This window comes from Pectinophora gossypiella, chromosome 21, assembly GCF_024362695.1.
Source record: "Pectinophora gossypiella chromosome 21, ilPecGoss1.1, whole genome shotgun sequence".
In the NCBI taxonomy this organism is placed as follows: domain Eukaryota; kingdom Metazoa; phylum Arthropoda; class Insecta; order Lepidoptera; family Gelechiidae; genus Pectinophora; species Pectinophora gossypiella.
This window is the reverse complement of record NC_065424.1, coordinates 1,376,055-1,403,984: the sequence shown is the minus strand read 5'-3', so window position 1 is coordinate 1,403,984 and position 27,930 is coordinate 1,376,055. Positions and strand designations below refer to the sequence as shown.

Genomic DNA, 27,930 nt, shown 5'->3' with positions numbered 1-27,930 from the left:
TCACTCAAACTGTGTGAAAAAAATGCGGTCCAGACAATCTGACGTCAGAATGTCTGGCCACTATAATATGTTTTTTCACTGTTCGTTGAGGTACTAGATAATTTAATATACCTAGGTACTAAATAGTATCAAAAAGGTATGGAACTTTGATAGTTTAGTTTCTAAATATAAAATATCGGTTCTGACGCTAAAACAAAACAAGATTAACGTCAAAACGTCTCGTTCAGTAGGTATAGTTATCGGTTGGAGTTCGTCCAATGTGAATGCAGCTTCGATGATCAAACATAGCCTTCAATGGCTGCGATTAGTTGAATCCGAAGCGCGGGCGAGTCCGCTAGTGATGCACATTAATACAATACAATAAGTGAATCTCCAATAAAATAGTGATAAATAAAATAAATAAAAATGAACATTCTAATTACGAAACTTATGTGGCAGAATGGCTCGCGGATCAACCAATATTTATTTGCTATTATTAGTGAGTATTCGATTTATTTCAAATTACTTATTTAAAATTGTGTTTTGTAAATAAATAATAATGAAATGAAATATTTATTTTTATGTAATGAAATGAAATATTTTATTTCGGATATTTATCCATATTTTGTTAGTAACAGAATATTATATCTAAGTTAGTAAAATTTATAATTCTCATTGGATGTCACATGCATGCACATCCAATGAGTGAGGATGGGACTGTCCATCCTTTGTGAGACCACCTTCAGGAGAATTTTGCTGCTGCCCTGCACTCGCTCCCACAGAGAAGCCACTCGCATAATAATACTTCATTACATGACGAATAATAATATTAGAATTGGCATAATATTAAAGATCGTATTAATTCGTATCAGAGACACCTATGCGGCAAATTTTAAAAACCGTTTCCTCATAACTGAACATTTGAAATAAGGGTATTTTATTTTATTTGCAGTAAATGCGCAACGAACCTACAAATTTATAAAGCATTCTTTTATTTTATCACAAAAAAACTGCAAAAATGCCTAAACAAAAACAAAATGTGGGTAACTTTAAATATTACATTCCTTAGAAATATTTTTATTAGGTTCAATCTTAAAATTTATATCAAAACACATCCAATTATACTTACATCCCACTGTTGGGAAGAACAAGCCTCCCCCCATCAATTGGACGAGATACGGAGCATACTCCACATCCACTGATCCAATCAATAAAAAAAATCGTCTTACTTAAACCAACCGGCTAATACTATTATAAACCAGCCTATATTATACCCACGCCCCACAACTGTCCACATGCCTTTCCTCCTTTTTCTATCGTGTGTGAGTCCCAACCTCATCAACCCTGGTGTCAGGGTTACTATTGAGCGGCCAAAGGCCCCTGACATTGCTCATGTACGTGCCTTCCGAAGCGCAGACCATCTTACCTCCCCATAATACCTACAATATATATTTAATTACATAAGAATTATTTTATCACTTACTTTTTTTCATTTAATATATTGCATTGGAAATCATTCGCATTTTTATCTGGACAGGCCTAGAATTTAAAGTGAATCCAAATGATTAGATATGCTAAATATAATATCGGTTTGAACCAAGAGGTAGGCCCCTGAGACCTGTTTTTAATAGCCCTCTAAAATAACATGCAGTACTTACCTTGATTACTGTTGTAAAATCAACAGACATCATAACATAAACGTCCCACTGCTTGTTGGCAACCCCAACATTCAAATTCAAAATATTTATTTCGGAAATTAGTCCATACCTAGTATTAGTTTTTTTTTTTGACGTGACTTATTGTAGATTTGCCGCAGATGGCATTAACTACTTGGCCGGACAAATGAGGAGTTTTGAAGGCTCTCACCCGGTACAACATTTAAGATAACAGGCCTGAGGGTGCCCAGTTGGGCGCGAACCTCGGCTCAGCGCGTCTTCTGAGAGGAAAAATATTTGAAAGAATTAATCGACCCTAGTGGGTGGATAGCGATAAGCGCTGATTGAGGGAAATCATCGACCTCACCGGCGGGGTCGGTATCGGGGTCCTGAAATGGTGTGTTGCAGCACACTCATACAAAGATGTCGTTATTACCGCGTGCGTGTGAATGAGACAGATAGTCAAACATGAATGAGATAATGATACCTTTCATACTTTGGCCACGCCTGAGACTAAGTGCAAATAAATTAAATAAAAAACATTGATAACAAAGTAGCAGTTGAACAAACAATCGTCAAAAGTCGGCACTTCTTAAATGAATTGTTGCGTCTCATCAGTATTTTTTTAACGGCCTCTGGTTCAGTAGTTGAGCGTTGGTCTCACGATCCTGAGGCCCCGGGTTTGAATCCCGATGGGGACATATCACAAAAATCACTTTGTGATCCCTAGTTTGATTAGGACATTACAGGCTGATCACCTGATTGCCCGACAGTAAGATGATCCGTGCTTCGAAAGGCATGTTAAGCTGTTGATCCCGTTTAATACTTATAGATGTAAGTATGTAGTCGTTACATGAGCCATGTCAGTGGCCTTTGGCGGTTCAATAATAACCCTGACACCAGGGATGATGAGTTTGGTGATCCACCTCATAACCCACACGATAAGAAGTATATTTTTTCTGTCTCTCTCTCTCTCTCTCTCTCTCTTTATTTAAGAACTGTGCTCTCGTCGGTGGAGTAATCGCCATTCTTTTCTTCTTCCCGCCAAATCCTTCACCTCCTGATACGTCACGACCTGCACCTTCTCTTTTGTTTCATGGTGTTCTCCTAGGTCTACCCCTTCCTCTCTTTCCTTCAATGATTTTTTTTTTAATTTTTTTACTTGGCTGGAAAAGTTGGTTTGGTTACCCTACAGACTGACTTAGCTGCGATAATCATTATTGTCTAAACGTATTTTAATTAGGTTTTTTTTTTCACTTTTTCTTTTTAATTTATTTACTAAGGCCGCCGATTCAAACTTCTCATGTCACTTTTGTTTGGTTTTAGTGTTGTGTTAATATGTGCAATAAAGTGTTATTGGCCCCGATTCCTGCAGACACCGCCTAATTTTATTTTAAGTTATATCCGTCATTTTCATATCCGTCGAAAAGGAAAGGGACGGATGATTCACAGCTCTTAATTTTAGGAAGAATGAGTAAATGAATGAATAACCCGGGCGAATCAAATGGTACGTCGCTGGTATGAAATCCGTTTGACGTGCTGTCTACTTAACTGTGTCGGGTTATTGACGGATGTAAAATTTTTAGACGGTTGGTTTAGATTTGTGCTTAAAATTGACGTGTGTTCCATAAATTTTCCCTTTTCGGCGGATAAGAATGACAGATATAACTTAAAATAAAATTAGATGGTATTTACAGGAATTAGCACCATTGTATTGTACCCGCCCGGCTTCGCTCGGGTGCAATGCTGAGGAAAAAATGAAATTATTTACGACATCACATTAAAAGTCTCAAAACAGTATTTCTCCACTACAGATGTTGTTTTATATATAAAACTTCCTCTTGCATCACTGTATCTATAAAAAAAAACCGCATCAAAATCCGTTGCGTAGTTTGAAAGATTTAGGCCCTGCGCAGACGACAGACTATCCGTGACGCACTTTTTAGTCTGTGAAAATATAACCTATGCAATTATATGCAGTAACGCACACGACGCGCAAAAAGTCCGGCGCGTTACTGCATATAATTGCATAGGTTATATTTTCACAGACTAAAAAGTGCGTCACAGATAGTCTGTCGTCTGCGCAGGGCCTTAAGCGTACATAGGGATATAGGGACAGAAAAAGCGACTTATGTAGTTTTTTTTTTTTTTGACGTGACTTATTGTAGATTTGCCGCAGATGGCATTAACTACTTGGCCGGATGACTTATGTAGTGATTGTACTTTCTATTAAGGAAAACATACGTCACTTATAACGTCACCGTGTGCGTCTCAACACGAATTCCACAGTATTTTTTTTTGTTTAGACATTTAGTTACTAAAGGTACTTACCTAAGTAATTGATTTGTCACAATGTAAACTACCCACTTGTGGCTCTGTCCACTCCAGTGGGGTTTACTGGCGTGTTGCGTCGACGTGCCTGTAAATAAGGAACTATTTAATATGCAAGATAAATCGCGTATTAATATTCTCAGTTTTTTTTTTCATTTTATTATTGTATTAATGTTGGGGTCCTTGATCTTAGAACTCTAGGTAAATAGGTACCTGTCTATGAAGGTCATACACTAATGTCTTCTTCATACAATCCATCCATACTTTCTTAGTTCGTCCTACTTCTTTAGCCATCCACATTTATACTCATCACTTCTTCTATCATGTGGGTTGTAAGGTACCAACCTCATCAACCTTGGTGTCAGGGTTACTATTGAGCCGATAAAGGCCCCTGACATGACTCATGTAACGACTACGTTCTTACATCAGTAAGTAGTAACCGGGACCAACGGCTTAACGTGCCTTCCGAAGCACGGATCGTCTTACTCATGACTTTCCTTGTAATATGATTTTGAAAATGTTGACGGTAAATATTGTTGATGGCGCCGCCATGATATCCTAGTGGTACTCGTATATGGCCATTTATTTGTCTATCATACATTGCCATTAACATTTATTACATAATTTGAAAATGAGAGACTTTCAAGGCTACGTTCCTTAAAAACGGTTACATTTCCCACCCATTATTATTCTGATCAAAATAAAGAGAAGCAATATAGATAGCAAATAATGGGTTCATCATCATCACCAGCCCATTAACGTCCCCACTGCTGGGGCACGGGCCTTCCCTATGGATGGATAGGGAGATCGGGCCTTAAACCACCACGCGGGCCCACTGCGGATTGGTGGTTATTAACGACTGCTAATGCAGCCGGGACCAACGGCTTAACGTGCCTTCCGAAGCACGGAAGAGCTCGAGATGAAAATTTTTCTTTTTGTGGTCACCCATCCTATGACCGGCCTTTGCGAAAGTCGCTTAACTTCAACAATCGCAGACCGAGCGCGTTTACCGCTGCGCCACCGAACTCCTCAACCTCACCGAGATCCTGCTGCCCATTTAATGGCTCGATAATCAATCTGACAGAATTGATGTAGTCGGTCATTGACCTTCCAACCTAAGAAGAAAAACTTTATGTATCTTCTAAAATATATAAAAAGGCTACTACTTATACCTATGGTGTTGAAATCGGCATATATCTATATATATCATTACAAATACACTTAAAAGTATCATTAAGATAATCGTTATAGCCATTAATATAGTCACATGACATACATTATCAAAATAAACAATAAGATGGTGAAATGAATCACTTAAAATGCTATTAATATATTTATCTTTCATCTTAAAGACTTCTTTTAATTTCCTTATGTTATCTTAAATCTCAAATAATCTATTTTGTATAAGGCTGGTGTAACATGGACGCCAGGTGCTTTATAGAATAGCGATATAACTCTAAAATAGACGTGTGTTCCATAAATTTTACGCCTGTAGATTACCCGTCCCTTTCCTTTTCGGCGGATAAGAAAATGACAGGTATAACATAAAATAAATTTTGATAGCGTGTACTGGAAACAGCACCATTGAAGTACTTTTTAACTTAACTTTACTTAGTTTTAACTTAATGTTTCCAACAAACTCCTGTGATTAGCTGAAGCAGTTTAGTTTTAATGGGATTTATTTCTTACTGACTTAACGACCCTGTGCCCTGTTTATCAAAACTTTCATTTAACAAAATTTTCATTATTACAAGAATGTGTTTATCGAAACTACACATGTAAATTCCATGTTACAAGTGTGAATATTTATTTTATAATTCCTCTACTTTTTTTGATAAACGTAATTTACGCGTACTGTCATGAGTAATATTATTACCCACTTTAGAACCCTGTCGGACTATCATATTTGACATTTAACGAGACTTACGGTGTAATTTATCAAAAAAGTTAATGTGACATGGTATCAAAGTGTACACATATTAGTACTCGTGACCGTACTTGTGAGTAACTTGTAGCTTGTGAACTTTTTTTTTGATTGACTTATTGTAGATTTGCCGCAGATGGCATTAACTACTTGGCCGGACAAATGGGGAGCGCTGAAGGCTCTCACCGAGTGTAGCTTGTGAACGTGTAGACTTGTAAGTTTTGATAAACACGGCCTGCGCTTCATCGTCTATGCGGGGACTTATGCAAATTACCTAATATTAGACCTGTTGTATCGTAACATGGTACCATCCCGTACTATCTAGAACCATCTATGGTGAAAGTGTATCTGCATACACGATTTGCAACAACTACTTAACTATCGGCAATCAGAAACCGAATTCTTGGCATTCTCACCACATAATAAAGTGGACACGGTCCTATGCAAATTTCAAGGAATCTAGAAAGCTTTTTAATCTAAACTCGTTCAAAAATGTATGAATTTTGGCTCCGATTCCTGCAGACACCGCCTAATTTTATTTTAAGTTATATCCGTCATTTTCATATCCGTCGAAAAGGAAAAGGACGGATGATTTACAGCTCTTAATTTTAGGAAGAATGAGTAAATGAATGAATAACCCGGGCGCATCAAAAGGTACGTCGCTGGTATGCAATCCGTTTGACGTGCTGTCTACTTAACTGTGTCGGGTTATTGACGGATGTTAAATTTTTAGAAGGTTGGTTTAGATTTGTGCTTAAAATTGACGTGTGTTCCATAAATTTTATGCTTGTCGATTACCCGTCCCTTTCCTTTTCGGCGGATAAGAAAATGACAGATATAACTTAAAATAAAATTAGATGGTATTTACAGGAATTAGCACCTTTGTATGTCTAAAATTAATGCGGAAGTCAAGAAAGAACGCTTGATTCTCATGCTAAAGTATACATTCGGGGTGTTAGGGATAATATTCGGTACACAGTAGCGAATACTGGGGGAGATGGTTCAGCTCATGATCCGGAGTTTATATCAAGTGGAATTTCCTGTCGGAAAATTAATGAAAATTTTAGTATTTTTTTAATTTTTTTCCAGTCCCATACTTTTGCGACGGAAAATTCTACTTGATATCAACTCAGAATCATGGTCTGAATCATCCCTCAAACTATTCGTTACGATGTCACTAACACCCTATACCTAATCATGTTAGGACATGTTGATACAAATTATGTATTTGTAAACTAAACTTTCACACAAAATGACGCACATTAACGTGTTTTTGTTGACCTAAGTTTAACATTTGAGTAAATTATTATTTTAATAAGAGAAACGGTAAAAATACACTGCAGGAAAAGAGTTCAATTTGTGTTCCAAAGTAATAAACTTTTGCAGTTAAAAGGTTGTAAAAAAGTTGTTTGTAAATTCAAAATACATAACGGATTTTTATTTTCTTTTCTTTTACCACAATTAATATTTCCTGTTTCCAATTACAATGAACATAATCGGTTAGATAACTAGGTAGATGGAAAAGTCAGAACAAATTTTTCTACGAATGTGTGCTGAACCAATGCATCTTAGCCCCACGTGTCCGGCGGCCTTAAAATGGAGCCCCTACAGGCCCCCCCAGGCCCCATGGAATGAGGAATAAAACTACGTATAAAACGGTAACTCTGCGCTCCCCACCAGCCTCTGAGCTAGGTTTACCTCACCCCCCTCGGACATGGTTTAGTCGTCAATCGTATGGCGTCAGACGTCACACACACAGATGCGCGAACGCTAATATCAATGTGTGGTGTCTGTGTAAAACGAGGTTGTTTGCATGAAGTGTCCGGGGTGTGCTGTCCCCCACAGTAAATACCTACTTACATTACCCCGTTCATGACAGTCACAATCAACTCATTTCATCCAATGTCGACTGTTGCATATAATAAGCGAAATCCGAACGTTTCAGATAAAAATACTAATTAACTTTAATAAGCTTATTATGGTAGACATAAATGCAATTCTTTCGCCGACACGCAAGTCCTAGCAATTGCCATCATTTGGTTTGATTCATTGAATGAATAGGGAGTAAGTAGCTACATAAGTACGCAGAAGGAGTATTTAAATTATTTTAGCTAGTAAGAGTAAGGAAAAGAGGCAAATATTGAGAGTTATCGAGGACAGAAGAGGCAAAATGATTGGACACTTAAGACACGACGAATTTGTTAAAAATATCGTAGAAGGAAAACTACAAAGAAAGAGAGGAAGGGAAGACGAAGAAGAGCTTAAATGGAACAGATCAAAGAGAAAAAGAGAAGGTGAACGTCGTGTCTTATAAGGAAGTGAAGGAATTGACCTTTGATAGACAAGAATGGCGTTTGATAGGCGAGGAGCTCGGTGGCGCAGCGGTAAACGCGCTCGGTCTGCGATTGTTGAAGTTAAGCAACTTTCGCAAAGGCCGGTCATAGGATGGGTGACCACAAAAAAAAAGTTTTCATCTCGAGCTCTTCCGTGCTTCGGAAGGTACGTTAAGCCGTTGGTCCCAGCTGCATTAGCAGTCGTTAATAACCATCAATCCGCACTGGACCCGCGTGATGGTTTAAGGCCCGATCTCCCTATCCATCCATAGGGAAGGCCCCAACAGTGGGGACGTTAATGGGCTGATGATGAGACAAGAATGGAGAATACTACGCCGACAAGAGCGTGACTCTTAAATCAGTGATGAGGGTTCAGAACAAGAACCCTTATAAGATCACTTTGTTGTCTGTCCATCAAGACCTTATTTCTCGGAAACGCGTGGAGGTATAAAGTTGAAATTATATCTAATACTTATGTCAGCGGATTCGTTAGCATTACATCTTCGACTTTGGTGCGTTGTCATATTCTGACGTTTGGTATACGATCTACCAGGTGGATGCCTAACATGGCGCGCTCCATAGCCCGTTGTGCCACTCTAATTTTATAAATGTCTCGCATTTAACCGGCTTTTTAAGTTTTTACATTTTTTTTTGTTCTTATAGAAATAAAATTGCTCATAAAATAGAAAGAAATAGAGCACTTAACGGAAGTTCATGCGGGTGGAGTTGGGGATAAACTAGGTAGTTATCAAAAGTATAAGATTTATAGTTGCACAGTAACAAACAAAGGCAAAGTAATCATACTTGTAAAACCGGTTCCTATCGACTTGTACCGTTTGTTTACAATTTTACATACCCTATGTTTATACAAGTCTTAAGTATATTATATTAATTTCAATGTTTCATTTATTAACCTAGCTTCAGTAATTATTCTTTGTAAGACTGTCTTTTGTTTGGTAAGAACATTGCAGGCTTGAATCAGCTGATTGTCTGAAAAATTATGTGCTTTGGTACGTTAAGTCGTTGGTCCCGGCTATTAGCCTTAAAAAATACCTCCACCAATGCGCAGTGGAGCAGCGTGATGGAGTATATAAACTGTTTATGTGTTATAATAATTAGATTTTCATTTTCGACGGATAAGAAATGACAGGTATAACATAAAATAAAATAAAATTGTCTCTACTGGAATTAGCACCATTAACATAACATAAGCTCACGACTATATCCCAATTGGGGTAGTCAGAAGTACATCCATAGCAAGATGAACTAAGTACCCGCACCTCACCGAGCTTTCTGTTAGACCAACGTGATATTTGGTGAACCGTATTGCCGTCTACTATAATCACGGAATAGAAGAGGATGGATATAAGGCCCTAACGCGTATTTTGTTTGAGAACCGTCGCCGATTCCACCACGCTTGCTTTTACTATTATTACTCTCGCAAACAGATAACTACGACAGCTGTACTGCTTCACAAATTCCAAGCCACTTTACAGACAATGTATATTTTATGTTATAGCCTGCAATTTTATCATTACTTTTCGTTTCGTAAGATACTGCATACAAACATGTTTTTTTGATAAATAGCCGATCATACTAAGGGTTTTAGCTTCCCTGTGATAAAGGGATCTCCTTGCATGGTAGTCGATATTAGAGTTTTTGTTCTGCAGGTTATAAAGCACAAGATGACTTTTTAATATAATATCGCGGCGCTCCATGGGTTGTAAAGTTTACTGACGAGTGAAGTGCGAATTATTTGTTCATACTTGTATGGCGCGCTTGGCCCTTCCAACCTCTTTTTTCTATTCCGTGTCTATAATGACCTCGGGTCTGGCACCCCGTTGAGTTTGTTATACTCTTCGAAATCATAAAATTAGGACCTACCTAACAGGTCTTTGTTTGACGTGACTTATTGTTGATGGCACTAACTACTTGGCCAGACAATCTAGGTCTATTATCGCAGCATTACTATCGATTATGCTACGTTCTCACAGATTATATAACATCTAGGTAATTGGCTGTCATTCAACTTTTGTTTGTAAATAAGGTAAGTTATACAATAAGTAATTGGTTTCTTTGTAAATGTCGTTCGGCGAATCAACTTTTTTTTTCTAAAGCAGAGTTTCGAGTAGGGAATACAATCCCGATCTCGCGAGATCTCGTCAAATTTTTCGGAATCAATCTCGAAGCATAATATGACGAGATCCCATTCGAGATTGACGGGATTGGGTGAATCTCCTTGAGTTATACTTTGTGTTTCGATTATGCTGATTTCCAAAGAAAACTTAATTATTTAGTTAGTAATATTGAAGAATAAAGGTTGATTTCTTTCAACAAATATTTTGTTTTAATTGTCCTCACTATCACAAGCAAGCAGTTTTCATCGTTTTCAACCATCCTAACTTTAATTTTTTTATAAACTAGACGAGGTCCCGAAAATTTCGCGAGATTGATATTTCCAATTCTGTGAGAATCTCGAATTTGCGATCTCGAGTCGGAATTAAGTGCTAGTAAGAATAACTTACTATATAACTTACTACCTATATATAATAACTTACTTATTATTTAAATTAAATCTTGCTGCAACATAGGCACCTCTATCCCCTGGTCATTACTATTACAACCTTGTTTGGGTCAAGACTTCTGTTTAGATACCTCTAGTCTAGTAACAGGTTCTGTACACTCTATAAATAAACCAACCGCACTACCTTCGGTACTCGATCGCATCTCGCTTTAAATAAACTGCACATATTAAATGCCTCATTAGGTAAACATGGCCAGTACAATGTTGCGTAAAAAGTGACTATTTTACACCTACTTGTGTTGCAAGAACAGCCTCCGTGGTCTAGTGGTTAGAGCGTTAGGCTCACGATCTGGAAGGCCGGGTTCGATTCCCGATGGGGACATTGTCGAAATCACTTTGTGAGACTGTCCTTTGTTTGGTAAGGACTTTTCAGGCTTGAATCACCTGATTGTCTGAAAAAGTAAGATATTTTCGTGTTTCGGAGGGCACGTTAAGCCGTTGGTCCCGGCTATTAGTCGTAAAAACACCTACACCAACCCGCAGTGGAGCAGCGTGGTGGAGTATGCTCCATACCCCCTCCGGTTGATTGAGAGGAGGCCTGTGCCCAGCAGTGGGACGTATATAGGCTGTTTATGTATGTTGTGTTGCAAGAAGATACTTGGTAGAAAAGTAAAGATGCGTTGGAAAAAAATAACATAGAATACAGCTACTTATCTCCCCCCGGGCATGTTACAAAAGTAGTTAGGGTGTATATGTCGTGGCCAAAGAATTGATCATTTCCTGATGTGTTCGACCATTTCATGATATGGTTATATTTCATGAAATAGCCAACTTAAGTTGACCACATCGTTGGAACGTCAACATTTCTCTCTCTCTTTATTTAAGAGCTGCGCTCTTATCGGTGGAGTTATCGCCATTCCTCTCTTCTTCCCGCCAAATCCTTCACCTCCCGATACGACACGACCTGCACCTTCTCTTTTATTTGTTTCATAAATGTTCTCCTAGGTCTACCCCTTCCTCGTTTCCCTTCAATTTTTCCTTTTATGATGTTTGTTATAAATGAATCGTGTAGTATTAACGTTTAATAATATTTAAATCAACGTTGGGCCATATCGTTAATGCAGGCGGTGTCCATGCTATGTGGTGTAATAAAAATACGAATAGTCGATTAATTTCCTAGGTTCAAAATTATTTACACCGATTCATTTACATCGATAATAATATCAATCAAGTTTTTAATATAATCGATTCCAACGCCACTTCCTTTCGACATTCGTTTATCGATATAACCACGTTTTAACAGTCTATCGTAAGTACAGTTATGAGCAATATCATGTACCCACTTTAGGACTCTGTCGCACTAAAATATTTGATATTTAGTGAGACTGACAGTTCAATTTGTCAAAAAAGTTAATGTGACATGGTACCAAAGTGTATACATATCTATTAATGCTCGTGACCGTACATAAAATAATATAATAACGTTATTTATTCTATTTCGAGGAGCTCGGTGGCGCAGCGGCAAACGCGCTCGATCTGCGATTGTTGAAGTTAAGCAACTTTCGCAAAGGCCGGTCATAGGATGGGTGACCACAAAAAGAAAGTTTTTATCTCGAGCTCCTCCGTGCTTCGGAAGGCACGTTAAGCCGTTGGTCCCGGCTGCATTAGTAGTCGTTAATAACCATCAATCCGCACTGGGCCCGCGTGGTGGTTTAAGGCCCGATCTCGCTATCCATTCATAGGGTAGGCCCGTGCCCTAGCAGTGGGGACGTTAATGGGCTGGTGATGATGATTGAGAGAATAGACTAACATTCCACTATCACAATCACAGTCTATCGTAAGTACTTACTTAAAATAACGTTATAACGTTATTTATTCTATTTCCAGTTACAATCCCGTTGCTCAGCTTCGGCATGGTGCAGGGCTGGTTGTCGCCCATGATCTCGGTGCTGCAGTCCCCAGATGGGCCGACGCCCACGTTCACATCCAGTGACATCTCCTGGGTGACGTCTGTCACGTACATCACGGCCATCGTCCTGGGCGCCCCGATGGGCCATCTGACAGATCGGTACGGCAGGAAAGTCATGACGCTGCTGACTACTTTGTCTTTGATTGTGAGTATCTGAGTGTTTATCCCTACTAATAAATCAAATCAAAATCAAATCAAATATACTTTATTGCACAGAACTAAATTTCAACAAAAAAAAATGATTGATTGATTGTTTTTGATTTATTTTTCGGTTGATTAAGGGGGTCCTGTGCCCAGCCGTAGGACGTATATAGTATTATTATGTTTATATAAGTATGTATGTAAAAAAAAAAGAAAAAAAAAAGAATAAATTAAACGCGAAAGCCAAGAAAGTCTGTCTGTCTGTAACGCTTTAACGCCGAAACCACTGAGCCATATATAATGGATCTTACAGATCACAGTAACGGCCGCCGTGTTCCAGTGGTTAAGCGCTGGTCCCACGACCTGCCCCGGGGTCGAATCCCGGTGGGGACATCTCACAAAGATCATGTGACCCCTAGTTTGGTTAGGACATTACAGGCTGATCACCTGATTGACCGAAAGTAAGATGATCCGTGCTTCGGAAGGCACGTTAAGCTGCTGTTTCCGATTACTACTTACTGGTGTAAGTATGTAGTCGTTACATGAGTCATGTCAGGGGACTTTGGCGGCTCAATAATAACCTTGACACTAGGGTTGATGAGGTTGGTATTCCACCTCACAACCCACACGATAAGAAGACAGGTCACAGTGACTAGAGCCTTCGGCGCTTCTTGTTTGTCCAGCCAAGTAGTTAATGCCATTTGCGGAAAAAAACAATAACCGGGAATAGCAATAATCGGGAGTCTCATCCCTACTTTAAACGCGGTAACAACCCGTTATCATGTGTTTTAAGTAAAAAGCAATAAGTCACGTCAAAAAAGAGCTCTTTTTTCTTCTTTTTAGAAAAAAAGTGATACAGTGCATAAAATAACCCCGAGCTTCAAAAAAACATCTAATCTAGCGGTATCAACAAGGTACCTACATGATTTAATTAGTTCAGTATCGCGGTTAGGTTATGAACGTTTTCTGGTTTGGTTTTAATACGCGCACAGATTAAAAACTATTTATGAGTAACGCGTGTCCCGTTTAAGGTTATAATCTTAGATCTTATTTTTTTTTACCTTTGATGGGTTTGCTCGGTTCTCTATTTTTACGCATATTTTTTATGTAATAATTTACCATGACATAATGTTTCTTGACCTATTTATTAGTGACGCATAGTATTAATTTGTCATAACTTTTTAAGCATAATTTTGAAACTCATAACTACCATAAGCATAATAATTAATGACAATAATGACATATAAGCATAAATATTATAAGCATAAAAACTATACTCCGAATAAGAAAAGTTTTGGCACAACTTTGAACATTTCCGAAACTTACTTTTTCCTTGGCTGCATTTGGTTCATGATTGTGACATTTTATATTTTTTGACTCTATTTCATGCTGTTGGTGATCATTCAGTATACTTTTGGTGTGTAAGATAAACATGCTGGCGGCGTAGGGGTAGCCCGAGGGCCACCCCCGCCGCTCCCTAACCTACTACCGTTATGCCTTGTAAAAATTATGACAAAACACTATTATTCTAAAAAAGAATTATGGATACCTATTTATATGCGAATAAAATTTATACCAACAAATTTTAGTCTAAAAATAAGTTAAGTATACCTAAAAACCAGTATTCTTAGATGTTATTATGGGAAAGTACTATTATGCTTAAAAACGTTATGCGAAAAGGATTATGATAATTAAAATTATGACAAAACCATTTATGCATTTTAAGAGAATCCCGGTTTGCTCTTGGCTCCAGACTTGTCCGAACCACACCCCGGACACTTCATGCAAACAACCTCGTTTTACACAGACAACCCACATTGACGTTATCGTACAAGCGCAGCTGTGTGTGTGACATCTGACGCCATACGATTTAAGTCTAAACTGTGTCCGAGGGGGTGAGGTAAACCTAGCCCAGACGCTGGTGGGGAGCGGAGAGTTGCCGTTCTGTACGTAGTATTATTCCTTATTCTATGCCCGACTGCGTTGACGAGGCCTAAGATGGAGCTCGCCCAGAAGGTGCCTGTTCACTCCGGCCTTGAATGCACCCGGGTTATATGCATTCGGAAATACAGAAGACGGCAGAGAATTCCACTCCTTATCAAAAACCCTCCTTCCCCCCCCCCCCGACCCCCTACCTCTCTTACCCTACCCTTTTACCCTTCTTTTCCTTCTTCTTCTTCTTTGCGAGTCGATGGCGATCGATACTAAATTTTTGCTTACCAATAATTGGCCACGCTTACGGCATTGTCAGTGGCTTTACAAGGCTGCCTGGCTTCTTATTATCTTAAATTAATAGCTCGAATTTTCGAAATAGCTCATTTGTTTGATTTTTTTTATTTTTTTTTTATTACGTGGCATCCCCCACTAGGACACAATCGTGGCGCAACCACGGTCGCGCCTCTAACATGTCCAAAAATGCCCTTAGAAATCACACAAACCCTTGGGTATATACTTAAATATACACCTCTACCTACCCCGTCAGGTACACAGGCGTGATGCCATGTTATGGTGTTATTATTGCGAACAGGATAATATAAAAAAGTATTTTCGAAGGTATGTGACCTAACCTGTATTGGGCTGGTTTTTCCTTCGGGTTGGAATGTAATGTGGCAATTTTTTTTTAAGTTTTTGTTAAAGAGCGGACTGCGTAATATATCGGATAATTTACGCTCTAAACTTAAAATGACTATTTTACGCCCTATTGTAGACTGGCCGCAAATATGGCATTAACTACTTGGCCGGACAAATGGGGAGCGCTGAGAGTCCAAACGCATAAGATCACGCCCATTTTCCATTGAGATAACACAACATAGCATCACGCCTGCATCCCTGAAGGGGTAGGCAGAGGTGTATAACACGGTCACGAGCATTAATATGTATACACTTTGGTACCATGTCACATTAACTTTTTTGACAAATTGAACTGTAAGTCTCACTAAATGTCAAATATGTTAGTGCGACAGAGTCCTAAAGTGGGTACATTATATTGCTCATGACTGTACACCCACTTCTCGTCAGCTATTTGATTCCCTTTGAAGTAGACAGATTCCCTGAAAAAGAAGAAACCTTCGGGCGGTTTACGACATGCCTTGGAAGATAAAGAACTGTACGCGTTCTAGCAATTATACAAAGAACTTCTTCTTCTTTTTTCTTATTTTTCTTGTTGTCTTGTTGTTTTTCATTCCTGGTAGTTGCGGCTTCCGAATACATCCCGTTTAGGGACGGTACTGAAAAGTATCGGCGTCCGAAGCACGTAATATACGATCCCGACGACCCGATTACTCTAGCCATAGAGGCAGCCAATCAACTCGCGACACCAAACACTTCAGGACCCCGATACCGACCCCGCCCGCGTGGTCGAGGACTTCCCTCAATCAGCGCTTATCGCTATCGACCCGCTAGGGTCGATTATTTCTTTCAAATATCTTTCCTCTCAGACGACGCCCTGAGCCGAGGCTCGAGCCTTACGCCTCGAGCAAGGGTGAGAGCCTACAGCGCTCAAGCTCATCTGCATTAAGTCACGTCAAAAAAAAATATTGTTTTTCGCTTCTAGTCTAGCACAGAAGCTCGTTTACTAGTCATCACAATTCTTAAGCCAGTACTTTTCCCAGGAAACGCCTTCCTTCCTTTTCCCAATCCGGTATATTTCCAGTTCCTACATCGACTTACGTTTCTATAGATAACTCCCCAAAGAAACATACGAAAAAGAACAATAATAAAAAATCTTCCTTACACAGTTTCCTATTATGTACAACAATAAAAAAACGATTGTTTCTCGTGTTGACACTGGGTCGTTACACTTTCCGACCGAGAAAAAAAGAAGAAAAAACAGTCCATTCAAGTTGTCTATTATGTTATCGAGACATTAGTCTATTTACTGTTACCTACTAGCAAGATTAAGCATAAAACACAATTATATGTTTTTATTTTTTTGACAAACCGGAAGCGCTGATTCGTCAAGCCACATCTTAGATAATTTGCGCACCAAAGTCACTTTCTTTTTCACGTGACCAGTCGCAAATGGCATTAACTTGACCGGACAAATGGGGCGCTGCGGGCTCTCAGCCGGTACAAAAATAAAGACACAGGCCTGAGAGTGCCCACAGGTGGATTAAAAAGGCCACATCGAAGCAATTCATCTAAGAAAGCAATATTGCTATTTGACATTTGTTTGCATTCCGCACTTTCTTTTATATAGGTACGCAAATGTCAAATAGCAATATTGCTTTTTTAGATGAATTGATTCGATGACCCATATTTAACCCTCAGTTGGCCGCGAACTTCGGTTCAGGGCATTGTCTGAAGGGATTATATTTGAAAGAATTAATCGACCCTACTGGGCCGATAGGGAGAAGTGCTGAATGAGTGAAATCGTCTACCGAATCGTTCCCCATTTTTATTCGGCAAAGTATTTAAGGTCTGAAAGAAACCTACAATAAGTCACATCGAATAAATCTTGTTATAATCAGTGTAAATTGAATTCCCCACTTGGCATCGGTCAAATTTTGTCCACTTTCCAAAATATGTTTTTTTTTTTGACGTGACTTATTGTAGATTTTCCGCAGATGGCATTAACTACTTGGCCGGATAAATGGGGAGCGCTGAAGGCTCTCACCCGGTACAACGTTTAAGACACAGGCCTGAGGGTGCCCAGTTGGGCGCGAACCTCGGCTCAGGGCGTCGTCTGAGAGTAAAATATTTGAAAGAATTAATCGAACCTGGTGGGTCGATAGCGATAAGCGCTGATTGAGGGAAATCGTCGATCACGCCGGCGGGGTCGGTATCGGGGTCCTGAAGTGTTTGGTATCGCGAGCTGATTGGCTGCCTCTAAGGCTAGAGTAATTGGGTCGTCGGGATCGTATATTACGTCCTTCGGACGCCGATACTTTTCAGTACCGTCCCTAAGCGGGATGTATTCAATCCAAAACATGGAGTAAGTACTTACTTATTTGGGCGATGGCCTCATCACTTTTCGCCATCTTAGGAAAATAATTATTAGAGGTGGCTGTGACACACAGGTTTATTGAAAAGATTAAAATGAACAAAACCATTTGAATTAGTGTAATGAAATAGATGTAACTACAAAAATCAGTAACAGTGATATGTACAGTCATGAGCAATATAATGTACCCACTTTAGGACTCTGTCGCACTAACATATTTGACATTTAGTGAGACTTACAATTCAATTTGTCAAAAAGGTTAATGTGACATGGTACCAAAGTGTATACATATTAATGCTCGTGACCGTAGGTATAAGAACACGTGAACAAAGCGTCTTCCCCTTAAATTAAACTGAGATGAGTCAGTAGACTAATTCTTACGAAATAATATTCTATTTATAGTAGTTTCGGTTAAAGATAATTTACTTAGTAGCTTGCGCAGCGGCAAACGCGCTCGGTCTGCGATTGTTGAAGTTAAGCAACTTTCGCAAAGGCCGGTCATAGGATGGGTGACCACAAAAAGAAAAAAATTCATCTCGAGCTCTTCCGTGCTTTGGAAGGCACGTTAAGCCGTTGGTCCCGGCTGCATTAGCAGTCGTTAATAACCATCAATCCGAACTGGGCCCGCGTGATGGTTTAAGGCCCGATCTCCCTATCCATCTATAGGGAAGGCCCGTGCCCCAGCAGTGGGGACGTTAATGGGCTGATGATGATGATGATGATGACTTAGTAGCTTGTGGGCTACATTGTAATATTATGGAGTGTATATCTAAGTATTCTAATGCTTTATTCAAATTTTAAAAAAGAAATGGCTGCGAGGTGTCTTGTAGAAGATAAAGATAATTTATTTGCTTAAACATGAGTAATATAAATACAGATGACAGTGTTCACATTATAGGTTCTTCATGTTTGCCTTGCGGCGCACAAAATGTTAAGTACCTAGTATATTGTCTATATAAATACATGCATCATGAAAAATATAACAATAGGTGTATGGAAAAAGTTATGAGCATTAATTGCAGAATAAAATTAATGAATTTTTACATGACAAATTGGAACATCAGTTGCATTGCAGTTTATCATTCAAAAGGTGAATATCAAAATGTGTCAAGTTTGGTGACGACTGTCATATAATATTTTCGTGAAAAATTGGGGAAATTGGGAAAATTGGGAATTGAAAAATTCCTTTTTCATGTCGGAACCCAATTTTTCACGAAAAAATAATATGAAATTTCGCCACCAAACTTGAAATTTTGAGATTCACCCATAAACTCATTTATCGTATAATAACATCTTTTAGTTAACAACTCATTCAATTTTCTTCTAAATAGACTTAAGTTACACAATCTTTTTTCTAGTGGTATTTAAAAAAAAAACATGTTGACAATTTAGAACCCCCCCCCCCCCCCCCAAATCCCCCCTCTCAACGCGGGATACGCGATTTATGTTTAACCCTTTCACCGCCAAAGTCTGATATATATCAGACACGTAGTGATGCAACTAATATCATAATTTCTTGTGTGATTGTTCACTGTATTTATAAGCCACTGAGATTTTAATACATTTTAAAATGTTTCAAGGAGTATATAAAAATAAAATAAAACCCATAAAACTTAAAAATAACTATATATTTCTGAAATGATTTATTTACTACAAATTAAAACATCGATATTCAATATTGCCAACACCAACTAGTAAATCAACCAAATTTAATGACGTGGCGTGTGGTGAACGTTTTTGATCAAAACTCTTGGCGCTGAAAGGGTTAAGTTCTCGTCTTCAGGTGTACTGGCAGATCAAGCTATGCAGCCTGCAGCCCTGGGCGCTGATCCTAGCGCGTGCCATCGCTGGCATACCTTGCTCAGCGTGCTACATCGTGCTGCCCATCTACTTGAAGGAGATCAGCGACATCGACCTACGAGGCGCTTTGGGCTCCTTGCTTATACTGAACAGGTACAAATACAAATTTTAATAAACTTTATTGCAAAAAATAAAAGAAAAAAAAGATACAACGTACAGATTTTCCAAGCCAAGTATTTGCTTATCCGCCGAAAAGGAAAGGGACAGGTAATCGACAGCCAGTTTTTTGTTTTGGTTTTCCCCTAAGGTTTTTTTTGGCAAGGCAAAGGGAACTATGCCGATACAGCCACGTCTTACGTATTTCTTTTTTTCATGATGATTAATGAAATGATGAAAGGTGATGACGATGGTTGATGAATCGCAGACTCTTACTCCAAACCCCAAACGAATTAACTCAAATGTCCGCATAAACTGTCGAATTGTGAAGCGGCTTCTTGGCACGAAGCGAAAATAATAGGAACACTTTGTTTATTGAGTATTCCGATATAATAACACTATTGTGAAAGTTTTCCGACTAACTTTATGCGATGATTAACCACAAAACAACAGTTCGTATTAATTATTTAGATTATTCAATGAAGAAAGCAACTGTCTCGTCCCCGTTCCCGCCAAAAAGCCAGAACAAACAGAAAATATGATTTTATTTTTGTCTCACAAAAAAAATATATTAAAATAAGTCTAAGTAAGTATACTTACGGCTTATACATTATATTCATAAAAAATATATTACTGTTACATTAATTAACAGTAACAATCGTAAATAATTATACATTTTTAAAGAACAGTTGTGAATTTAGTTATATTCATAATAGTTTGCTTGAACAACATAAGTACTTAGGTAAATATTTGCAAACAAATAAATAATAACAATGTAAACTTGTCATTTAAGAGTGCATTAATAATATCACAGATCATATAATGATAATATTATTAAGTTTATACTTATCGTCGTTTGGCGATAAGCCGCTTACTATGGGTCTCGTGAGGAGGCTCGGTGTCGCTCAGCGGGCAATGGAGAGAGCTATGCTCGGTATTTCCCTGCTCGATCGAATCAGAAATGAGGAGATCCGCAGGAGAACTAAAGTCACCGACATAGCTCGAAGAATTGCAAAGCTGAAGTGGCAGTGGGCAGGACACATAGCGAGGAGAACCGATGGCCGATGGGGCGGAAAGGTTCTGGAGTGGCGACCACGTGTCGGACGACGCTCAGTGGGTAGGCCCGCTACAAGGTGGACCGACGATCTGGTGAAGGTCGCGGGAAGCCGCTGGATGCGGGCAGCGCAGGACCGATCGTCGTGGAGATCCTTGGGGGAGGCCTATGCCCAGCAGTGGGCGTCATACGGCTGATGATGTTATACTTATCTAGTTTACTTGCTGAAGAGAAGACGTCCATACAATATAGTCGTTCTAAAGGTGCTCCCTCACCGCAGTCACTGTACATACATACATACATAAACAGCCTATATACGTCCCACTGCTGGACACAGGCCTCCCCTCAATCAACCGGAGGGGGTATGGAGCATACTCCACCACGCTGCTCCACTGCGGGTTGGTGGAATCATCTTTCTTTTTCGGACAATCAGGTGATACAAACCTGAAAAGTCCTTACCAAACAAAGGACAGTCTCAAAGTGATTTCGACAATGTCCCCATTGGGAATCGAACCCGGACCTCCAGATCGTGAGCCTAACGCTCTAACCACTAGACCACGGAGGCTGTTACTGTAATAAACCTGTAATGTAACATCTATGATTAAATTTTGAGCATTAAGTTACAATACTGCTATTCTTCAGGAATATAGGCTACTTGGCGAGCTACGTCGGCGCCGACCTGCTGTCGGTGACGCCGATGCTGTGGCTGGGGCTGCTGGTGCCGCTGGTCGTCTTCTTCATCTTCCTTATCATGCCGGAGACACCCGAGTTCCTGGTGAAGCAGGGGAAAGTTGATGTCAGTATTACTGTGATGATACATCATCTTAGTCTTTATGTTTTGAATGCCTACTTCTACGATACGAAGCAATGCATATTAATTAATAACACAGATCAAATATGTATGAGAATTACTGATAGTTTCCAAATACAAATCAGTTACTTTTTACTAAATGTGAAATCACAACATTATTGACATAGTTAATGACGTCAGTATTTTTTTTAATATGACAGGAAGCTAAAGCAGTCCTGGCATGGCTCCGAGGGGTGTCGGTGGTAGACCGGTCTCTGGAACCAGAGATGGACAGGATCCTGAAAGCTGATAAGCAGACACAAGCTGAACCCAAATCAGCCTGGGGAATCATCTGTGAGTGTTTTATACGTTTGTTTAATGGATGGCCGAGGATTTCACGGAGTGGACGAAGGTGACGACTGTCGAACAGTTATTCCGTACGGCCACGGACATACACACATTCCATGAGCTGAACTCCAACCTTCAGCCAGAAGGAAGGCACGACAAGAAGAAGATAAATTAATCTTCACCACGCTGCACCAGTGAAGGTTGGTGGAAGCATTTGGGCTAGTTGCCTGGGACCAATGGCTTGCCTTCCAAAACACGAATCTAACATCTTCGGACAATCAGACATAAATAAATAAATATTACAACTCCGCTGTCCCACGGAACTCCGGGTGATTACAATGACCAATCATAATTATCTTTCAATTCCAGTACACGACAAGCCAACATTCCGGGCGTTCATCATCACTCTAGTCATCAAGATAACTCAGCAGTTCGACGGGTACCTCATCGTGCTGATCTACGCCGGATTCGTGTTCAAGCAGGCCGAATCCTCCATCGGACTGGATCTCAGCCCCAACAAGCAGGTCATAAAAGTGTTTTGTTTTTCTTTTTTTAATTTTCATAACACTTATCTGGCCTACATCCTGGACACACACTTCATCACCTACCTGCACAACTGTATGTATGCCGCCTTATTCCGTGTGTGCGCGATCGCAGCAGATAGTCCGCGCGGTCCCTCAGGTACTTCGTTAAGTGTCATAGACTGAAGTGGGTACCCAAATCGGTGGCATTCGACGTAGGAGTCAGATCATATAGCACGAACTGGTGCTAGGTGGAGATTGTCTATTTTACGTAGTGTTATAGTTTATTCTTTGTTTGTTGTTTTTTCTCTGGGCGCCATCCCACTTGCGTCAGACAGAGTACTGCGGGGCGGAAGGCAAGAGGGAAACCACTGCTCTATTTTTCCCTTAAAAAGTAGCATGGAAAATGCTGCACCGACAAGAGCGTAGCTCTTAAATTGATGATGATGATATAGTTAATTCCATGCCCGTGCTTTGGAAAAAACTTTAGACTACTTAACGTCCCTCTGAAGCACGGATCATCTTACTTTCGAACAATCGGGTGATCAGCCTCTCCTCGTGTCCTCATAGGGATTCCTACCCATTATCACCAACGTCAATAAGATAATAGTAATAAATGTATCCAAAACATTAAGATGTTTTTTGTAAACAGGTCATGTTGATTGGCATCGTTCAGCTACTGGGTTCCACTCTAGCTACTTGCATCGTTGAGAAGACCGGAAGGAAGGTGAGCTGTGTTTTAAATATATAAAAATACGGAAAAGGTTAGGACATTGCTTTCTTCTTCTTCTTTCATGTGGATTATAGATCGAGGACCCATCACACCAGTCCTGATCTTCAGATTTTGATTTTTGAAACTTCAAGAGACTCCTGACATGGTCTGTTTTACAACTACTTATTTAAGGTTTAATACGCCATTTGACTTTCGGACAATCTGACTCAACCTGTAATATCCTTACCAAAGAAAAATCAGTCTCTGTAATGTCCTGGAAAGAGTACAGAAGTGCGAAGAAGTGATGGTGTCAGGATCGTAGTTGGTGGAATAGGATGGAATAGGCCTCTTAGTCTGCCTGTAATAAATACCCTGGCGGTGTGGTTCTACCAGAGAGATGCTGGCGTCTGGCTGCAGGGCCTAGCCATAGCGCAGTTAGGTAGACTCTCACTGCCAGGATTAGCTAAGTTAACTGCTACGATTTACTTTACCAATGGCTTGTGAAGTCAATGACTGACTTCGTCGTCAACTGATAATACCTACATACACTACACGTGAGCCATGTACGCAGGGTCCAATGGCTTAAAGTTTCCAAAGCACGGATCATTTTATTTTTCGGATCGACTTCTAGGATTATACTATGTTTTTGTTCTTCATTCCAGCTGCTGCTGATTTCCACATCGTTCGCAGTGGGCGTGGGCATGATGATCCTGGCGGTGTGGTTCTACCTGACAGCTGCTGGTGTCTGGCTGCCGGGCTGGTTGCCGGTCCTTGCCATGGCGCTCGCTATCTTCGCTGATGCAGCAGGGTTCCAGCCCATATCTTACATAATTATCACTGACTTGTTTACTTTCCAGGTAAGTTCATTGCATTACAATGTGTTTCATGGTTATGCATTTATAGTCACTGTTAGTCAAAGAAAATGGAGAGAATGTTCTATCCTGCTTAGAATCAAATCAAATATACTTTATTGCACACAAGCAAAACATATCAACACTTTTAGAACATTTAGCAACAGTACAACAGCGCGGTTCAGTAATAACCCAGACAGCAGGGTTGATGGGGTTGTTAATCCACCTCACAATCCACACGATAGAAGAAGACAGCGCCGGCCTCAACGTAATAACGATAAATTAAGCCGTTGGTCCCGGTTACTACTTACTGATGCAAGTTAGTAGTCGTTACATGAGCCATGTAAGGGACTTTTGACAGTTCAATAGTAACCCTGATACCAGGGTTGATGGAGTCGGTAATCCACCTTATAACCCACACGATAGAAGAAGTGAAACACTGGAATACGGTATATAAGAATTCCAAACCAATTATTTTTAATAAGTAATTTCATTGTAATAAAAAGGTTAGCGGCATCTTGTAACACACTATGGTCTAGAGACTGAAATATAATATTTTATTGTTATTATAATAGATTTGTTATTCCAGCTTCGCGGCACAGTATCAGCGTTCGCGAACATCTGCGCGAAACTCTCCAATTTCGTCCAAATGAAGTGGTTCACCAACCTGTGCGCACTTATAGGCATCCACTGGACGTTCCTGTTCTTCTCAATAGTGTGCTTCTGCGCATGCTTCTACACCGTTGTCGCCTTCCCCGAGACGAGACACAAGGCAGTGGAAGAGATCTACGCTAAACTAGACAGTCGGAAAAATAAGGAAGTAACAGAAACTGTGCCTTAGAATAAGGGTTAGGTAGTGTAGCAGCGTTGCTAGATGAAAAAAGCAACCAGATGAAAATGAAAGTAGCTGTGACTCCTCCTGTGGAACCTCAGTTCACCGGCTTGCTTCTCAGACGGTAAGCACCAGTTCGAACTCCGGCACTGGACTTGCACCACTGACTTATTTATTTATATTAAGTGCATATTTCACTAACACAGTTGGCTTGACCATTATACAGGGTGTTAGTGGCATCGTAACGAAAACTTTGATGGATGATTGAGACCATGAATCTGAGTTGATATCAAGTGGAATCTTCCGAAGTATGGAACTGAAAATAATTTAAATAAACACAAACATTTTTAAAAATGTATTTTTTTGTGGAATTTTCTATCGCAAAAGTATGGAATTGAAAATAATAAAAAAAAAATAAGAATTTTGCGACGTAAAATTCCACTTGATATTAACTCAGACTCAGTGTCTGAATCATCCCTCTCAGTATTCGTTACGATGTCACTAACACCCTGTATACGATATGGCTCACCATCTATCACGTTGGTCTAACAGAAAACTCTGAGGTGTGAGTACTTATCCCAATTAAGGTAGTTACAGGTACATCCATCGGAAGATGAACTTAAGCACCCACACCTCACCGATCTGGTATTGCTGTCTCTTATGAGCCAACTGTTAATGAAATCTGCAGTTAAGATAAATTAATAACTCATTGGTGCAGAGCAGGGTACTCTTGAAAGGAACGTGTGAAATCGATTTTTGGATATTCGTTCGATATCTAGCAATGCTGGGTGTACATATATGCCATGCGAGACAATGTGGAGTGTGTTTCTAGTTCATAATAGGTAGATATTGTGACAGTTTGAATGTTTACGAAATATTCTTCTGCAACATAGGTACGTGGAACTTCAATCAAATGCCTATTGTAAATATCGAATGTATCAAAATAATACTTTATACGATAATATTTTAGTATTTTCGTGGCTTTACTATGTATGTCTGTTGTAAGTTGATGTGTGTGAAATCGAAAACTTCAATTGAAATCTTGAAAAAAAATCAAAGAGGGGATTAAAAACGCTACAGTGAAGCAAATCATCTAAAAAGCTATTTTGCTATTAGACACTTGCGCATAGAAAAGAAAGTGCACATTGTCAAGAAAAGCCAAATAGCAATATTGCTTTTTAGACGAATTGCTTCAATGTGGCCTTTTAATGAGGCGCAACGCGTTGTGGGGCATTGAACGATGCTTAGCGCATGCGTTGTACAAGGCCTATGTGTAAAGCAGTTACTCAGTACTTATTTAGGATTTCGGCGTTTTCGATTTCATTACAATTCTTACCAAAAACGTAATGCATTTTCTAATAGTAATAATGTATTAAATATATTAGGAATATATAAAAAATGCCTTAACAAAACGTTAAATAACGTTATGGAGTCGTAAGTAATTAGTACACTTTATAATTACTTATAAATAATATAAATGGCTCAAGTCCAACCTGGTGACTTAATTTTATCGAATTTAATATGAAAATACGAATTTATTTTATTTTGTGACTCTCATTTTGTCCATGTTCTTATTGTAAAAAAATATAATTTTATTATACTTACTGTTTAAGTTATAAATGCAATATAAGTAACCTTAATAAGAGTCCAAGGATGTAATCCAACAGGTGTAGGTAAGTGATCGGACCTAAGTCAAGATAGACTTAAAAATGGTACAACAATTGAAAGTACTGAGAGAGATCTTATTACCTACTTATGTAAGAGTCAAGACGAACTACACTGCAGTAACTCAAAATCAGTTTATTTATTACTTTTTCCAGATTTTATATTCGACGAACAACACAAGTTCCTAATTTAAGACATTGAAGCAATTCATCTAAAATACAATATTGCAATTTGACTTTTGCGCATATAAAATGCGCCATGTCAACAAACGTAAATAGCAATATTGCTTTTTAGACGAAATTGCTTTAATGTAGCCTATGTCTAGTGTATGGGAGTTGAAAGCCCCAAGTTTTCTGTTACTGCAGTGTAGTTTAGGTACTAAGGGGCCGTCCATTAATCACGCGAGCCTCGAGAGGGGGGAGGAAAAAATCACGAAATATCATAAGGGGGGAGGGGGGGTGTAGTAATATATCACGAGTATTTATTTTTTCGGCAAACGCGCGATACGAACGCGCGATGAAACGAAAAGCGGCGTTTCGTGCAATTATTTTGGTAGGTACTAAAAAATACACGTGATATAGGATAGAGGGGGTGTAGTCTTGAACCTCACCATGTATCACCAGGGGGGGGGGGGTTAAAAATGCCAAAAAAAAAACATCACATTATTATTAATGGACGGCCCCTAATAATTTTTACACCTCTGCCTACCCCATCGGGGAGTAGGGCGTGATGTGTGTGTTTGTGTATTATCATAGTTTACACAATATGGCAAGAACGTGTTGTAGTTATGCTCCATAGTGGGACACACTAATGTTGCATTGAAATTTAATAGTTTTAATTTTATGAATAACTAATATTGTGTACAACCACAATTAAGGATGTAAATAGTTTTTGAAATGTGATAGATTTATTTTAATTAAGAGTAAATTTTAAATTGTTGAAAATATAATGCGTTGAGAACGATTCCCTTGTTTCTATTCTACGATGGTTTATGATGATGATGACCTTACCCAGGGATACGGGTGAAGATCTCGACGAGAACCTCCTCGAAGAGACGAGTCACAGGGACTGTAATCTGGAACCTGACAGAGGGCAGCAGTACTGTCAGTACTATTCAGAGGCGGAGGACAGGAGTCGTAGTACAGCTATGAAATAGACTAATCTGGGCGCCATCCCACTCGCGTCAGACAGAGTACTGCGGAGTGGAAGCCAAGAGGGAAACCACTGCCCTATTTTTCCCTAAAAAGTAGCATGCAGAATGCTCCGACAAGAACGTGGTTCTTAATCCATATTATGATAGAACCATCAGCCAAAAGTGGAGCAATGATGATGATGTGCACCAAATACAACCAGGACATATTCCAATTAAGAGAATTAAAATTTGTATTCCGCTTATAATATTC

At 39.3% G+C, this 27,930-nt stretch overlaps 1 protein-coding gene across 1 annotated transcript; it reads left to right on the top strand.

The window, feature by feature from the left end:
- The first annotated feature begins 290 nt into the window (after positions 1-290).
- On the top strand, positions 291-26,724 carry LOC126376576 (facilitated trehalose transporter Tret1-like). Its single transcript, XM_050024061.1, has 9 exons — positions 291-478; positions 12,634-12,860; positions 19,582-19,751; positions 21,451-21,604; positions 21,820-21,952; positions 22,316-22,470; positions 23,120-23,194; positions 23,842-24,036; positions 24,620-26,724. Exons 1-9 carry the CDS (start codon positions 406-408, stop codon positions 24,869-24,871), a joined length of 1,434 nt encoding a protein of 477 aa, XP_049880018.1. The 5' UTR covers positions 291-405; the 3' UTR covers positions 24,872-26,724.
- Positions 26,725-27,930: the final 1,206 nt, after the last annotated feature.